The 18,797-nt window shown below is 30.0% G+C and overlaps 1 protein-coding gene across 1 annotated transcript; it reads left to right on the forward strand.

The window, feature by feature from the left end:
• Positions 1 to 83: 83 nt before the first annotated feature.
• LOC115876259 (bifunctional heparan sulfate N-deacetylase/N-sulfotransferase) lies at positions 84 to 18,225 on the forward strand. The gene is made up of 11 exons (XM_030891967.1): positions 84 to 301; positions 458 to 972; positions 6,845 to 7,717; positions 10,982 to 11,208; positions 11,268 to 11,412; positions 11,509 to 11,671; positions 11,754 to 11,936; positions 11,994 to 12,214; positions 15,622 to 15,903; positions 16,077 to 16,253; positions 16,566 to 18,225. Exons 2-11 carry the CDS (start codon positions 785 to 787, stop codon positions 16,801 to 16,803), a joined length of 2,697 nt encoding a protein of 898 aa, XP_030747827.1. The 5' UTR covers positions 84 to 301; positions 458 to 784; the 3' UTR covers positions 16,804 to 18,225.
• Positions 18,226 to 18,797: the final 572 nt, after the last annotated feature.

An 18,797-nucleotide genomic window follows, 5' to 3' on the forward strand; every position in this document is an offset into this window, starting at 1 on the left:
TCAGCGACATCGTCCGAAGTTCTTCTCGAACTTCTACGAAAGATTTCCTATCTCTTTTTCTCATTTTCATTCCGTCTGTCATTCTGAGCTAAACAGCAGACAAAAACAATGAAATTTTTCTGTTTTTAAACACTAAAAAAAGTAGTTTCATAGTGCCATTTGTTTCCATAAAATAAAGTGTTTGTAAACAAACACAGTTATGTGATTTGTGCTTCTAGTTTCAATTGGAATTTGTGAATAAAAAGTAGTGATTTCTTTATGTTTGAAGGTTATAAAAAAAGTTTGGATTGTAAAATTTTAGGTATGCCCTATGTAAATAAACAATAGTTACATATTATCTAGCTTGTCCCAGTTTTAGCGCGTCTGATAATCTAGTAGTTTAGATATTACAGTTGTCCCTATTATTTAACATCATAAATTATCTTTTATGTTATTACTACTTGCATTTTTTTTCTAGAAAACTGAGCTTGTTAAGGGATGTCTTTAACATGCAGATATGTGCAAAAAAGCTCGAAAAATAACCCTTTTGGAGGCCCAGAAAAAAATGCGAAAGATAGTGCTGTCTTGTGACTTAGAAATTTGGAAACATAGTAAATGGAGAACAGTGGCAAGATCCAAATAATATTCAAAACTTTAAAACATAAATTTTGTTCTCCAGTTATCAAAATTACATTCCAAACTTGAGAGTGCCATAATTTTAAGCCATAAGAATTTAGATTAGTGCTAACCAAAGTTATCTAAGGAAAAAAGTAGTATTGTATTGTCCAAAAAAGGGTGAAAAATCATGTTGGAGGATGCCAGACCTCTTTTGGGGGCCTTCCATACACAAGGAGTGAGACGGGGTGTTCGTAGAGGAGTGAGATGGGTCCTTGGGCCAGCTACTTTAAGGAAATGTGTATTTGCCATAGTGTTCTTTAGTATTATCTTAATTATATTCTACTTAAGGCAGACTAGGACTCCATATTTAACCAAGTAAGTGATTGTATTATTTTTGTCATGTTTTATTTATACACTATAATGAATATGGCTCCCTCAACAGTAAAATAGGTACAAAGGCTAAAATCATTAGGTGGCTTTGATAAAAATTTGCTGTTGAAAAAGCCATATACAATACAATTGAAAAAAAACGCATCAGCAATGGCTATGAAATGAAGATCGCTGTCATTTTATATGGAAAATTATATGGCGAATGTCATCGATCGTCATTTCTTAGCCAACTGGACGCGTTTTTTTTATCATATAATGGTATAATACAATACCATAAATATCTGTGAAACCGGTAAAAATTTTGAAATACCTTAAATACAAATAATGTTCATTTTTTAATTCTCCATCTAAAAGAAAGTAATATTCAGGTTGTTTAAAAAAAATTTCTTCCATTTTTTTATCAATTTTTTACATCAAAACTTAAAAAAACCGTCAAAAAAGTCGAAAGCTTATTGGCGCTTTGAAATATGCATGAATATTTAAAAAAATACTCATGTCCAATATGAATAAATTATAATAATAAATTCTAGACTCTTATTTCATGTATGGCACTTATACATTCCATTGATGCTCAAATCCAATAAATAATAACAATTTAAATTCAAACCGACAGAAAAATACAGCTATTTCACTCATTGAAAAACAACGATTGTAATAATTAAGGAGAATAATTAAAAAAACAATCATGCATCCGTAGTTAATCCTTTTACAAATAATGCTTAGATTTTATCACGCATGTCAAACGACTTTTTCGTATATGTCATATTTAATCAACGGTAATCAAATAGATTCATATTGATAAGAATCTCCCTGATTTGTTTTTAATTCCGTATAATTTTATGCTGTAAATATTTAATGTGTCGACCTATGTGTGAATATGATTTATTTCATATTTTCTTTTAAATTTCGACAAATCGACAATTTTTTTTTCATTTTATACTCTGGAAAAAAGGTTGGTAGACACATCAAAAAAATTCTCTGCAAGTGTGAGCTCTTAATTTTAATAGGAAGGTCCTCCGCCTTTTATTTTTCTATTTTTTCCTTATTATCAGAAAGAAAAATTTATTTTTTTTCCTTTTTGAATTCTAAAAAAATGTTTTTCTCTGGTAAATATATTCAGTATAATATGTTGTTGGTGTAATTCATTAGTCTGCATTCCGTATGAACGGACAGATGTGCCTGGAATTGTTAAATATTTTCGAATTGTTGGCAGTTTCCCAATGTTAAGTCCATATTTACGTTAATCTAAATAAAGATATAAATTTTAATTTGCTTGCAGTCGCACGCTGTGCTGTTTGCGTTGGAAAAAAGACATATGGAACGAGATAAGAGTTTTATTTAACTATTTACATTACTATTCTACATCTGAGATGTTTATACAGGGTGATTTACAGTCAAAGGGTAGTAGGTTAATCGTTCATGGAGAATCGATGAAAGGATTTTATTGAAAATTCTGATTTTTTTATTAATTATTTTCAGCTTAACTTCATTCGAAAAGTAATAGTATCTAAAAAAAGTACCGTGATTCTTGAATGATTTACTTCAAATTAAAAAAAAAATAACCACCACCCGAAAATGTCCAGGTGGTCTTGTTGCAACTTTGTGACTCTTCCATTTCCTTATATGTTTATTTCGTTTGTTCAAGATGTTGCTCATATCTTCGTTATTTTAAATTAAACTTTATGTATACCGGGTGCGCCTCAAAAGTTGCTCACCCCTATTTGTTTTCCAGATAAAAAAACGAGATTTGGTATGTTAGTATATGACATAAACTAGGATTGATTGATGGATCCAATTGTTTTTGGCCACTTCCTGTTTCACCGGAAATGACTACAACTTTTGAATTTTAAATGGCACCCTCGGTATATTTCTACTTTATTCAATAGAAAATGACACTGAATAGAATGACATTTCGTATGTCAAATTTTGACATTTGTTGCCTGTTAATTATACTAAAACCGATTCTAAAACGTTTGGATAACATTTTAAACAAAATCTGTAATAAATTTTCTTTAACTTTGCAAATTAAATGACGTAAATGATATGCCGCAGTTAACAAATTTATCGACCAAAACATAAACTACTATACAGGGTGTTTCAAAACAAATGCGAAAAACTTCAGGGGCTGATTCCTTGTTCAAAATAAAGAGTAGTTTGCTTCATAAACGTTGGGTCAAAAGTCAACCATTAGGGAGATATCGCGGTACAAAGATGGCGGAAAAATAATGTTTTTATTTTTTATCTCGAAAACGAAAAGAGATAGACTAATGAAATTTTTTGGAAGCATTACTGTTATGAAAACACACTTTCTGGTAATTTTTTCACTTTTTTAAAATAAGTGGAAGGGGTTGAAATAAACTACCCCTATCATTCTTGTTAACGAAATTTAAAGAAAAATCTTATCAAACACATGCAAAAAAACTAATTTGGATAGTTTAGTTTGTTTAGAAACTTTTTTATCTCTTGTATTTTTTTGATAAAACTCACCGCTTTGAAATTAAAAAATAAAATGTAAAGCATTACATGTCGGGACAAAAACATTTTCTGAGAAAGAATCTAGTGGGCTGCTGTAATTTTTTAGAAAAAATCTAGTCGGCCGCTGTTACTTTTAGGATGTTCCTAATATTATTTTATTTGGCATTACTCTACTGCAATACATTATTATCTAGATGATTATTATTATCGTTATTATCACTAGATTCTTAATCTAAAAATGTTTTTTGTCCTGACATGTAATGCTTTACATTTTATTTTTAATTTCCAAATGGTGAGTTTATCAAAAACACAAGAGGTAAAAAGTTTCTAAACAAACCAAACTATCCAAATTAAAGCATTTGCATGTGTTTGATAAGATTTTCTTTAAATTTCGTTAACAAGAATGATAGGTAATTTATTTCAACCCCTTCCACTCATTTTAAAAAGTAAAAAATTACCTGAAAGTGTGTTTTCATAACAGTAATGCTTCCATAAAATTTCATTAGTCTATCTCTTTCGTTTTCAAGATAAAAAATAAAAACATTATTTTTCCGCCTGTTAATTATACTAAAACCGATTCTAAAACGTTTGGATAACATTTTAAACAAAATCTGTAATAAATTTTCTTTAACTTTGCAAATTAAATGACGTAAATGATATGCCGCAGTTAACAAATTTATCGACCAAAACATAAACTACTATATATTATACATTATGTTATTGTACTATATTTTTTTTAATATCATCTATGTTATACAGGATGTTTCAGTCAAATTTCAGGGTATGAAAATTGATTCCTTAACAAAAAAATCTGGAAAAAAGCTCCTCTCAACATGGGTCTGGAAAAATGCTTAGTTTTAAAGCTACAGGATGTTAAAACATTTAATAGCAGACTTCCTTAAAATTTGTTTGTTGAAAAAATCCTGAAATTTTTTTAAAAATAAAAAAAATCTTATCACAAATTCCTTTATATAGAATTAAACTATGGAATTAAAGTTTCGTTATAATAATATGTTACACACAATCTTTTTTTTTATTAAAAAAAACTACTTCCTATCTAATAGAAAATCTATCACGCCGTATACACATCAAAAGATTCAATTCCATATTTATTTTCTCGTCATTTCGATACATTTTATCGGTTTCCTATATAGATTAGTGAACTGGCTGACCTATATTTAATACAATTTCTGATAATATCCATTCAATAGTTCAGTTCAATTCTAAATCCCAAAATTCCCCTTTTTGGAATATCTTGAAAGAAATACTAAATAAAGCTATGTCTGTGTCATCAAGAAAATAAAATAAATTAGAATAAAATAACTATAAAAAAATTTCAAATATACAGTTTGTGGTTTATTTTGTATGAAAACCAGTATAGTGGTTTATTTTGTATGAAAAATATGTGTTTAAGTTACTCAGATTTTTTCTTCAAACTTAATCAGTTAGACTTCTACAAAATTTATGAACTGAAGCTATTTGATTCTTTTGAATGACTTTAGTGCAGAAACCCTAAAATTTAGGTAACAAAAATTTTTTTCAGATAAAAAAATGAGATTTGGTATGTTAGTATATGACGTAAATTAGGATTGATTGACGAATACAATTATTGTTTTTGCCGGATCAGGCAACAAAAATTAAAAACACTAAATTTAATCGATATTTTAATATATCGATAGTAAAAAAATGGGGATATTTTAACATATCGATAATTTTTTGATGAATCGATATTTTTGCACATCCCTATTTCCAGTCAGATTTTATATTTTATGCATTGCCTGGAAACTTATATGGTGAAATTTTGATAAAATAATTTAGTACTCACTAAAAACACGGTAGGTCACTAGCGGTAGGAAAAATAATTTTTAGAGGTTACTAGTTTATTTGGTTGCCTGTGATATGCATATACAGGGTGTTTCCTAATTGATCTAAAAAATAAAAAATCGTTAGAAAACGGATTAAGGCGGGCTCTTAATAAGTATATTTATTTTTTTCTCGGCAACCGTTTGATGAACAAGAAAAAATCAAAAGATCAATTTTGTTGAAAAAGGATGGCCAGTCAAGAAAAAAATATATTTTCTTTAAAAAAGCAGTAGTGTACAATTTATTTTAAGCAAAATATCGATTTTTTTTTAATTTTTAACACCCTGTAGATCAGAAAGGAACTACTTTAGACCTAATGGTTATATAAAAATTGTTTTAAGAACACATGAGGAATCACACCACAATTTTTTAGACTAATTAGAAAACACCCTGTATATTGTCAACTTGACAATGATTGTTGATAAATCAAAAATACCTTTTCTGTGAAAAAAGCCCGATTTTCGCAGGAACAATTTTGGTTTTTATTGAATTTGGGCCTGCGTCTGCAAATACCGGTATGTTTTTTAATATTCTATCTATCTAAATTTTAAACATCATAGTCAGAAATAGTTTTATTATTTATTAACTGTAAAAATGGTATACTTATAAGTTTCATCAAATATTGTGATTTACTTTCTACCTTGTAGTCAAAATTTATATTTAATAAACTGTAAAATATATATATATTCTTATGTTTTATTAAAGTTACTCTGATATACTAATATATCAGTATAACTTTAAAACTAAATCCTTTGAAATCAAATATAAACATAAAAATATTTACAGCAGAAAAGGCGAAGGCGCTGGGTTAAACGTAGTCTCTACTAAGAACACGGAGGGGCGCTTTGACCCAAAATTTTACTATTAAGTTTCATATCTATCTTAATAGAAGATTATTTTCTTTTATCTATGATTTTATGAATCGTATCTGAAAAATTGTAAAACGTATCACACGCATGAAAGACAGCAATAATTTAAATTTGTACTTTAACTGAATATGATCTGCAAATCGTCCCATTGTATGTTAATTGATATTTATTATTACATATTATACGCGTTACATTATTTATTGATGTTTTATAGTATGATGTAATATGATAGTTTTACATTACGTTAACGCCTAGAATTTATTTGTTTTGTAGAATTTTATTTAATTTTCTCAATCAACTTATTTTTGAATATTGACTCTAAAGGAACTATATCGATCTGGTCTTCGAAACTGTGTGGTTTGTATTTTAACGTGTAAGACAGTAATGTAGATAGCTAAATGAAAAATAAGATGTATTGGAAAGAGATAATAAAAGTTGGATTGATACATTTCTTCTCTGCGGTATTGCCGGATTTTGCATCAAAATTTGAAATCGCACAAATACGCACAAATTTTGACTAAAACAGTTTTACTCTTTCTGTCCAGCCTTAATCTTGATTAAAAAAACAGAAAGTTGCAGATTGTAAAGATCTTTATTTAGTTCACCTTCACTTATATGAAGTAATTTAATGTTGCGTTATTATTTTCCAGGTTTATCAGGACCAATACTCGTCCAGAACCGAATATAAAATGTGGAAACCTCAACGGTCCGAGACTTTTACAGAATCACGACCACAAAACGGACGCCCGCTTGAAAAGCTACCCCAAAGTATTAGTATTTGTCGAAAGTATTCTAAATTTAGGAAAAGACATTGCCGAACTCCTAGTCCACACCAGGATAAAATACAAAGTCGAGGTCACAGGGAAAAGTCTTCCTGTTCTAACCACCCTGGACAAAGGCCGATACGGCGTCATAGTTTTCGAAAACTACAACAAATACTTGCAGATGGATAACTGGAACAGGGAACTACTCGACAAGTACTGTAGAGAGTATTCCGTGGGGATTATAGGTTTCGTGCCTGCAGAAGAAGAGACCTATGTCGGTTCCCAGCTCAAAGGTTTCCCGTTATTCATTCACACGAACTTGAAACTTAAAGACGCCTCCTTAAATCCAACTTCACAGATCTTGAGACTCACCAGAGCTGGTGAGACTGCCTGGGGTGAATTACCAGGAAACGATTGGGTGGTTTTTCAGGCCAATCACAGTACTTATGAGCCTCTGGAGTGGGCTTATAGGAACGATTACTTCCAGATCAATGAGAGCGGCATAAGGACTCCTCTACCAACAGTTATTCAAGACCACGGGCTGTATGATGACATTCACAGGGTTATTTTTGGCTCTGGATTGAAGTTTTGGCTGCACAGGTTATTGTTCTTGGATAGTTTAAGCTATCTTAGTCACGGACAGCTGAGTTTGTCTCTGGACAGATCGATTTTGGTGGATATTGACGATATTTTCGTTGGGGATATCGGAACTAGGCTCAAACCTGAGGATGTGCAAGCTTTAATAAGTACTCAAACTCGGTAAGTATAGTCTGTTTTTTTTCTCAGGTAAGATTTCGACAGACAATGACAGAAGAAAAGCAGATGACGTCCCATACCAATCTATTTATTTTACTAAAAAAAGTTTCTAATCATTTTTAAGTTATCTATGGATGGGTTTAAATATAAATCCGTCATGCGTCGTGTCTTGTTGTTTTTAACCAGTTTTATTGGTTTATTTAAAAAATGACAGATCGTATTTCAATTTTATTGGTTTGACGGAACGATGAACGACAAACGGACGCCGATGCGTATGAACTCGCCTTTAGATTTTTGTCATTTTTGACGTTTGTCAAAGTCTTGCCAAATTATAGGTTATAATTTTGTGTCAACTTTTGTTAAATACCCTGCGTTTTGGAAGATGATGCATTTTGATTCGTATTATTACGCGTGTTTTGTGTCTTTGAAGTCAAGTGGAGGAAAAATCGAGTGAAAATTAACTGTAGACCCAGAGCACAGTTTATGGTTAATACTCGCTGCCCAGGCAGAAAGTCTTATACACCAATGAAGTTGCCATCTATAAAGTTTGTATACCATTTCGTCGTAGATAAGTGCATCTCGTATATGGTAGAAGGATCAAACTAAACACATACTAAAAACTGGAGTAGCTGTAAAATATCGACATCACACAATAGGTAAATAATGGATTTTAGTACTGCAGAAAAATAATGTCAAAAGGTACTGGTTTAAAAAAATTAAGATTAAAGTTAATTAATCAACCTTTAAGGTATAAAATTTGGTAGGTGTTATTATTAATAACACTTAATAGTTTGTTTTATTTACCTATGTTGTTTTATTTATTCCTGTGGAATATTACAAATTTGTATTTGTACATAATAAGTTATATTGATAAATATAATCATAAATGCGGGTAGTTTCATAAAGCTTGAAAGTAAATAATAGTTCTTTTTTATATTTTTTTGGTATGTAGTGTCTTGTTCTTGTTTGTTTTGTATTAACACATACCGTTTTATTAAATAAAATAACTCGATTACATTTTTTCAGTTTTATACAGTTTTTTTCACAATATTTTGAAGTAATCACTTGTCATCTTGTCAATCAAATTTTAAATATTTCCTGCTATGCGTTCCAGTTGTACCAACTTATTTCTTTGTAAAATAAAATAAACTACTTTGAAATTAAAATGACAGACACATCTATCACTGTCAAGGATCTTCTCGTTGGACAGACTATACCTTACTTAGCCTAAAAAGTTTATACAGTGTAATTTAAATTCCAAAAGAAGCATAATATATTACATATACAGGGTGTCCCACTTAAGATGGATGCAAGGCAATATCTTGGTTGTTTGTTGAGCGATCTTTTTCATTTTTGGCAGGAGACTGTATGGCTATAAGACGTACATTTTGCCCAGTGTAAGAAATGCGATACCTCATAGACGTATTTTTTTAAGTACTTACGACGCCACTGGATAAACAACTGTTTTATTATCAATAACCAATTATAACCAATTATCAATTAATAATCGATTTAAGTTTTCAGATAGCTTCCATAATTAAGATACGATACCAAAAAACTAAATATTTTCAATTTATTTTGTTTACTTTAAAAACTTGTTTTTTTTTAAGTTTGCTAATACAAATGAATAAAATGAGTTACAAAATAATTTAAACAGCCAGTTTTCAATGGAATCTGAAATATAATTTTTATTCGTTTTATTGAGGAATATTTTAAAAAATCCAAATAGTTATTTAAAACAATCACTATTAACTTTGAAAAATATGCTCTAAACAAAGATTTATAAAACTATAACGAACTAAAAGTCAACAAGTCAAGTCAAGTATCTTCGACCAAACCACCATCGATTATTAGTTGAAAATTGGATATAATTGGTTATTGATAATAAGCCAGTTGTTTATCCAGTGGCGTCGTAAGTACTTAAAAAAGATAATAATAAAAATAAAAACGTCTTATTTTAATGACACACCCTGTATCAATATTTATCAAAATTAGAACTTAAGTATCTTAGGTAAGGAGGATTCAATATAATTTATCAGGTTTGAAATAAATACTGTCCTAAGGGTAGTTTACTCTTGACTCGAAAAATATTAAACCCCATTAAAACGTACGTCTATGAGGTATCGCATTTCTTACCCTGGGCAAAATGTACGTCTTATAGCCATACAGCCTCCTGCCAAAAATGAAAAAGATCGCTCAACAAACAACCAAGATATTGGTTTGTATCCATCTTAAGTGGGACACCCAGTATGTATAAAAGAAACATAACTGGAAAAAAGTGGTAATGAAAATGTGCCTTTAGTTCTTATCGAATATCTAACGCATTAATCAACAGAAAGAATAGTATTATAATACTATACATATATTGATATACAGTCTGCTCAGCCATCGTTCATCGTTACGTCATCATTATATATGAAATATAGTCTATAAAATGAATAACTTTGAATTTTAACCGTTATTTTTTACTAACATGGCAAATATAAAATCCCTCTGTCAAAAAAGTTACTGATATTCTTTAAATTGAGTGCCTGAACGAATCAGATAGGTAACTCTTTTTACTTTCGTGAAATAGAAAAGGAAAATAATAAAACAAGTGACAGTTCTTCCTCTTCTTGCAAAAATCAACAGGAAATGTCATAATTGTCCAAAGTAAAATGTCATCAGCTTTTGACATTTCTAAATATCAGACCAATGCCGTCTCTAATAGAACAGCCTCGGAAAGAGATTTATGACGTCACGCTAGTTAGATACTACGGATTAATAAATATGTTGTAGAATACATGGAAAACATAATTATTCCTCGTATTTTTGGTTTGTATTTTAAAAATGATATAGTTTATATGTAATATACATAATATACAGTTAATAAATACAATATATATATACCTATTTATAGTAATAAATACTTTGGCAAATAAACTATGAACCATACAAATGCAGCAAATGTTTTACAATATACAAATAATGAATAGGTACATAAGATAATGGGTAAAATGTAAAATATATTTTAAATTTTGGTGTTTGAAAATCGATCTAATTTAACAAAAAACATTCAATAGCTACTAATAGTGATGTATTATTGTTTGCATCCACAAAATTTATATGTATATTTTGCAAGTATCAGTGTTCAAAAAATTATATTTGCAAATAATACAATATCATAGAAAAAAAGGCGTCAGCGATGTCTATGAAATAAAGATTGCTGTCATTTTATATGTAAAATTATTCTAAAATGTTTTAAGCGTTTCTTTTTTTCTCGTTAAGTTTGTCAAGTATGGTGCCCAATTTCAAATTCAACCTCGGTTTTTCCGGAAAATACTTCCACCATGGAAACTCTGAAGAAGACAAAGGGGACGACATGATTCTGGGAAACGTGGATAAATTCATGTGGTTCTCTCACATGTGGAACCATCAACAGCCGCATCTCTATGATAACTTAACTCTCTTGATGGAAGATATGATTTTGAACAAGAATTTTGCCAAACAATATGGTAGGATTGTTATTTTTAAGTTTTTTGATTTATAATAAAATTAAAAATCTATCTTCAAGGTATACCAAGTGATTCTGGCTATTCAATATCACCGCATCATTCTGGCGTTTATCCAGTGCACGAACTGTTGTATATAGCTTGGAAGAAAGTGTGGAATATTCGGGTGACAGCTACTGAGGAGTATCCAAATTTGAGGCCAGCAAGGTAAAAAATCATTTAATTTTAATAGCTTAAGAAAAATTTGACAATTTAAAATATGTTCTACATGTCTGGTATGTTTCTGTCATAACATTCTTTTAGGTTAAGAAGAGGTTTCATCCACAGAAACATAATGGTTTTGCCTAGACAAACCTGCGGTTTGTTCACGCACACCATGTTAATTGATAGGTATCCGGGTGGTAGAGAGAAACTTGACGAATCCATACAAGGTGGAGAGTTGTTCCAAACTATTGTATATAACCCTGTAAGTTTTTTGACGTATAAAAGATAACTTATATTCCGATTCATTTTTTTTAAGTCTCTCTTTAACAAAAACATTTTTACAGATAAATATATTTATGACGCACATGTCAAATTATGGAAACGACAGGTTAGGACTGTATACTTTCGAATCTGTCATTAAATTTATACAGTGTTGGACTAACATCAGACTTACGTCAGCGCCTCCATTGCAATTGGCTGAAAATTATTTTAAACTGTATCCTGGCGAATCAGATCCAGTGTGGGGGGTAAAAATTTATTATTTTTTTAAATATTCTATTTATTTTTAATATATATTTTTTTAGAATCCTTGCGATACACAAAGACATCAGAAAATATGGTCGAAAAATAAATCGTGCGATTCATTACCGAGGTTTTTAGTTATCGGGCCTCAAAAAACCGGAACTACGGCACTGTATACTTTTTTAGCGCTGCATCCTGCCATAGCTAAGAATCTGGCCAGCCCCACTACTTTCGAGGAAATTCAGTTTTTTAACGGAAACAATTATTTGAGAGGCTTAGATTGGTAAGTCGAGATTATTTTTAATGTGAAAAACTAGTTTTTTACGTGTAAAAAACATTTTATGAAAAACCAAAATTGTTTTTTTCCCAAGAATAGTCTGTCATTTTAATTTGAAAGCAGTTTATTTTATTTTACAAAGAAATAAGTTGGTACAGTGGTTATAATTTTAGTGACAAATGATATATATTCAAATGACGTTCAAATACGAAAAATTGGATAGGCTTGTTTTTTTTTCCATTCAAAATTTTTAAAACCCCATCCATTTACTTTTAGTGTATAGCAATTTTCGGCAATCATGTAACTTTTTTATTTATAAAGACTTTCACATACTGCTTCCCAAGTAGCAAATTTTATTTTATAAAGGCTGTATAAACAGCTATGTGATAATTTTTATAGGATACCTCAATTCATATAACGTGCTATATGACCGTAATATGATAGCTTTACAACCAAAAAAGGCCCATTTTTATACAACCGTTTAGTAGTATAGAAGTTCTATAAAAAGGGTATACAACTCTTATGCAACTATTTTACACAGCGTTATATGACTATTATAAAACTAGTTTTATTGTGTATTACGTGGTCACATCTAAGAAACAGAAGAATAAAAACGTTTGATCATTTAGCGAGGTACAAGAGTATTTTATTTTTTACCGAAGAAAATTAGGAGCAAATTATATTTTAAGCGTGTCGTAAAATGAATCTAGAGGATGTGGATTGTTAAAAAGGAGACTTTACTCGACAATGAAAATGGCGGGTAGAGCCAGAAGGTACAACAAATATGTAATATAAAAAATCATTAATAGGGTTTGAAAAGAAGGGACAATTTTTGTTGCGCCGAAAATTTTACTGCTAGATTATAGGTATGTATTTGGCAAAAAATTAAAGCGCTTTAATTGCGATTAAGGTTTACATATAAATTTAAACAATAAAATAAAATAACATTTTCAAAAATTCTCGTTTTTAATTTAATTAAACACTTTATTACTGTATGTGGGAATCTTATCACAAAATAATTTTCAAAAATAACATTTTACAATTTATTTTGATGTTTTTGGTTTTGCTTCATATAATGGCGGCCATAGGCCATACAAAAATTCTGCCTTAAACATGGCGAATTATAATGCAACCATTTTATTATAATTGAATCCCTTAAATAAGTCTTTGTTGTAAAATAAATCGGTATAGGATAAATATCTATCATTACGCAGAATTTCCAGGCACTATAGAACTATTTTGGACATATTGAGGTTTGTGACAAATAGATGTTGCCAAATCTCATTTGATTAGTATTTAAACTAACAAACGTGATCAGATTTTCATGGATTCGTGCACGCAATGCATTTCATGCGTGCCCGACGAGTGAGCGGTATATATATATATATATTATAGAACTCTTACATGGTGGGTATAAGAGTCTAATAAAATAATATGTTTGTTATCATATAGCATTGTCTTATTAAGTGTTATATCATACTAAAAGAAATTATCGTTTAATGCGTTATAGGATACGTTGTAAAAACCACTACAAAATAGTTTAATATAACAACTTTTATTAAAAAACAGAATGGTCGAAACCAAAAGCTTAATAAAATCAAGCAGTCCTTAAGACCACGCTATTCGACTGTTATAAAATAATTCAATCCTTTTAGAATTTCTTTTTGCTACTTGGGTTGCCAAGAAAATACAGCAGAAATATTAAGAAAGTTTTTGAAAAAAACTACAATCAATTGTTTCTAATGGATTTCGAGATATTTCGATTTTCAATTCAGAATTCTAATAGCGCGACCACTGTCAAACACCATCTCACTTCCACTTGTTTTTACCAAAAGTGCTTAAAAATTACAAGCTATAGGGAAAATTACGACTCGTTCATAAATAAACAATTAAAGTATCACGAGACGTAATTAAATCGTGAAGCTGAACGCATGATGTACGCCCTTTCCTAGAATTTTAAGTACTGATTGGGACAACCGGTCGACCGCGACGAATCTGCTATAACCCCTTCCACGTCCCGTAGCAATGTGCACAGTTTCTCGGTTTATTTCATACGTTTGGCAACGTTTTTACTGTTCCCTCTTTGTTCAGTACATTATAAACGCATTGTATAGTCTATAAAATGAATAACTTTGAATTTTGACCGTTATTTTTTACCAACATGGCAAATATAAAATCCCTCTATCAAAAAAGTTACTGATATTCTTTAAATTGAGTGCCTGAACGAATCAGATAGGTAACTCTTTTTACTTTCGTGAAATAGAAAAGGAAAATAATAAAACAAGTGACAGTTCTTCCTCTTCTTGCAAAAATCAACACGAAATGTCATAATTGACAAAAGTAAATTGTCATCAGCTTTTGACATTTCTAAATATTAGACCAATGTCGTCTCTAATAGAACAGCCACGGAGCGAGATTTATCACGTCACGCTAGTTAGATACTACGGATTAATAGATATGTTGTAGAATACATGCAAAACATAATTATTCCTCATATTTTTGGTTTGTATTTTAAAAATGATATAGTTTACATGAAATATACATAATACACAGTTAATAAATACAATATAATATATACCTATTTATTGTAATAAATACTTTGGCAAATAAAACGATGAACCATACAAATGCAGCAAATGTTTTACAATAGACAAATAATGAATAGGTAGTACATAAGATAATGGGTAAAATGTAAAGTATATTTTAAATTTTGGGGTTTGAAAATCGATCTAATTTAACAAAAAACATTCAATATCTACTAATAGTGATGTATTATTATTTGCATTCACAAAATTTATTTATATAGTACATATAGTATAATGTTTACTGCAATTAATAAACTAACATAAACTTGTCAAATGATGACCACATATTTTTTTAAATTATTATTCTTAACACAAAAACTATCTACATTGACTATGGGGTACGATTTCAGCCATATTGTAAAACATTTGCTGCATTTGTATGGTTCATAGTTTATCTGCCAAAGTATTTATTACTATAAATAGGTATATATATTGTATTTATTAACTGTATATTATGTATATTTCATATAGACTATATCATTTTTAAAATACACACCAAAAATACGAGGAATAATAATGTTTTCCATGTATTCTACAACATATTTATTAATCCGTAGTATCTAACTAGCGTGACGTCATAAATCTCGCTCTGAGGCTGTTCTATTAGAGACGGCATTGCGTCAGCATGGCCGCAAGTTGCTAACCTAATAAAATTAACACTAGAAAAGCCCGCGGGAACTGTCAAATTCAAAGTTATTCGTTTTACAGACTATACTCTTCTTCTTACATACGGAAATATCGACCCAAGATTAACCTTTGCCAGCCCATAGTATATGAACTATAGAATTTTTTTTCATTATATATCTATTTATTTATTGTATTTTTTAGGTATATGAATTTTTTTCCCAGTGACACCAATTCAACATCGACTCGGTACTATTTCGAGAAAAGCGCCACTTATTTTGACGGCGAGTTAGTACCGAAAAGGGTGCACGCTTTACTACCTCGCGCGAAGATAATCACAATCTTAATATCACCAGCCAAGAGGGCTTATTCGTGGTACCAACATACCAAAGCTCACGGTGACATCGTCACTAATAATTACAGCTTCCACCAAGTGATCACAGCTAGTGATACTGCCCCGAAACCTTTGAGAGACCTTAGGAACAGGTATTTTCAGTAGTAATTAATTAATCAGTACATGTATATTATTTCGTATATTTTTCATTTTATCGATTTTATGGAAAGCACTGTTCATTAAAATGTTACTAGAAGATTATTAATTAAATAATTTAGAGTAGTAAGATTTTCTACCTATATTTTGAGCTGTCATTTTTTGACAGGTGTCTGAACCCTGGAAAGTACGCTCAACATTTGGAAAGATGGCTGACGTACTTTTCCGCCCAGTCTATCCATATTATCGATGGTGAGGAATTGAAATCCAGTCCTATAGATGTGATGAACGAATTGCAAAAATTTCTGAAGATATCGCCATTTTTTAACTACACAGAACACTTGAGGTACGACATTTTACACATTATTCAATACATTTTTGAGTTTTTTTCATTCTTTAACGAGTATATAATATATAATTTATATATGGTATAATATATAAAAAAATAGCATGTTTACTCTGAGTTATATATAATATTTTTGCCACTCTGAGCCGCTAATATCTATAGGTATGTATTTTTTTCTCAGATTTGGTAATAAACAGTGATTCTACTGCCATGTGGTAAATTATCTTTATTATTTCTTTTACTCTGAGTTTTAGTAGCGTTTTTATCACTCTGAGCCGCTAATATCTATAGATATGAATTTCTTTGTCTCAGATTTGATAAGAAAAAGGGATTCTACTGTCAGGTGGTAAAAGGGGACAGTACCAAATGCTTGGGCCGTAGCAAAGGTAGACAGTACCCTCCCATGGAAGAAAAGTCACTAAAATATCTTCAGAGATATTATTCAACTTACAATACAGCTTTGGTAAAGCTGTTTAAAAAAATAGGTATAAGGGTGATTCCTAACTGGTTAAAAGAAGACTTATCTGATAATAACGAATCTGAAAGTTAAGTTATTTAATTTTCGCGATTCTACAGTACGTTTTGTGTAAATAAAGCATTAATATTTATAACCAAAAATCCTAATAAGTTATATTAACTTTTTCTTTCAAATAATAAAAATACGTACAAAAATACTTCGTGATGAAATTAAAACTACGTCATAGTATGCCTAGAAATAATTTAATATTTTCAGTGATTTTTTTTTGTTAAGCATTAAAAAGAAGTAAAATTAGTAGGCAGTTACTATGACGGTTTTTTTTTTATTAAATCACGCGGTGTATTGAATTAGACTTAAGTATGATTTAACACATATCACTTCGACAGCAATATCATTCATTTGATAAACAATAATATACGAATTTTCGTAAATTTAAGCTTTAAATTTTATTTAATTATAGACCTTTTTTTGAAATATATTTTTACAACAAAAAAAATACAGCACAGTCAATTCGGTTTATGTTTAATTTCAACGATTTTTTTTAAATCTTTCTTTATTTTTATTCTATAGGGTGAATGTTAAATATTATAGGATATTATTTAACATTACACTTATTAAGTGTAAATATTTTTTCACATCTGGTAGATCTCTGTAAAAGAAATATCCATTTTTATAAAACTAAAAATGCTGCACACAGATTCTTGTAATTTTTGTTTTCACCTTTTACTTTTTTTTGTTATCTATGGTTAAAATATTTGCACTTATTTAAGAAACGCCTTGCTTAAAATCTCTTTTTTTCATTTACCAAGCCTCCAATTGAAGAATATGCAACCAAAGTCCTAAATTAAGGAATTAAAAATTATATAGAGTGGTCTAGAATAATATGTATGTATCCGACGTCCAATAATTGAGCTTAATGTACATTATTTGTGAAAAATTGAGAGAACTCTTTAAAGATAGCCTATATCGCTGTAATAAATGTTAAGTGTGGTGTACGTTTCAAATTTATTAAGAATCTTTTTAGTTTTCCCCATTTTTGACGTTTTTGACATTATTTTTGACATTTAGAGGGCAGTACTGTAAGTTGACAGTGACGTACATATATAACTTTGAACGTCGACATTTATATTTTTTCGCCATAGATAGAAAAAACAACTATAGATTGGAAAGTACCCATAAGGACAATGTAAATACTGTTTGGCGCTATTGTTACAACGGTCGCTCTCCAAAGCTTTTGATAATTTCGGAGCGGTTCGGCTTTTTTCCGGATTTATGTCGCCAAATATTATTTATTCAATTTTATTATTATCTTTTAATTTTTTAAATAAAACACAGTGTGTTACATTATGAAATACCTATGAAACATTGGAAACCGAAGTTATAAAACGATCCACGATGCCGATGGTTTTTGCAGTTCACAGTTCACACAGCTTTTTAAGTTTTCAATGCCACTTTTTCACAATTATCACGGGTTTGAGTAAATAAAATTTAAATTAAACTCACAAGATAGCAATAATTACTTTGAAAATGGACGCTTTAAACACTTTTCGGTATTTTTTCAATGAACCGTTTTAAATTTTGTGAGATTCTATAATTTTTAAAAATTCTTACTTTGACAAGAGAAAATTATTTCTGTTCTTGTTTGGTGGTTGTTCTTAGGAACCGCTATAGCAGCGCCCCACAACGTATGCGCTCCAAAACAGTTATAAGTTTTGGCGGCAAGCCGAGCATTCCAATCCCAATCTAGACTTGTTTCCTTTATCTATGTTTAAAGCGTGGTCCACACGCAACGAGTTATCGTACGGTTTGCTTGTGTCGAGCAAGTCGTTGCTTCTAGACCGCGCTTAATAATGAGACAACTCGAAAGGGAAGAGCATTAAAAATTGCGATTTTTAATTTTAAAGCTACATATCTCGGTGACTGAATTAGTGATTAAATTGTTATATTATTAAGAAGAAAAAAATTAAATTGTATTCATAATTATTAGAGGAAAATAACCAAATATGTAATACCATTTAGTTTTTTACAGGGTTGTTCACCACATACGACACGGAGTACGATGAGAT

Source organism: Sitophilus oryzae, unplaced genomic scaffold (assembly GCF_002938485.1).
Source record: "Sitophilus oryzae breed Bouriz unplaced genomic scaffold, Soryzae_2.0 scaffold_1430_pilon_pilon, whole genome shotgun sequence".
Lineage (NCBI taxonomy): Eukaryota > Metazoa > Arthropoda > Insecta > Coleoptera > Curculionidae > Sitophilus > Sitophilus oryzae.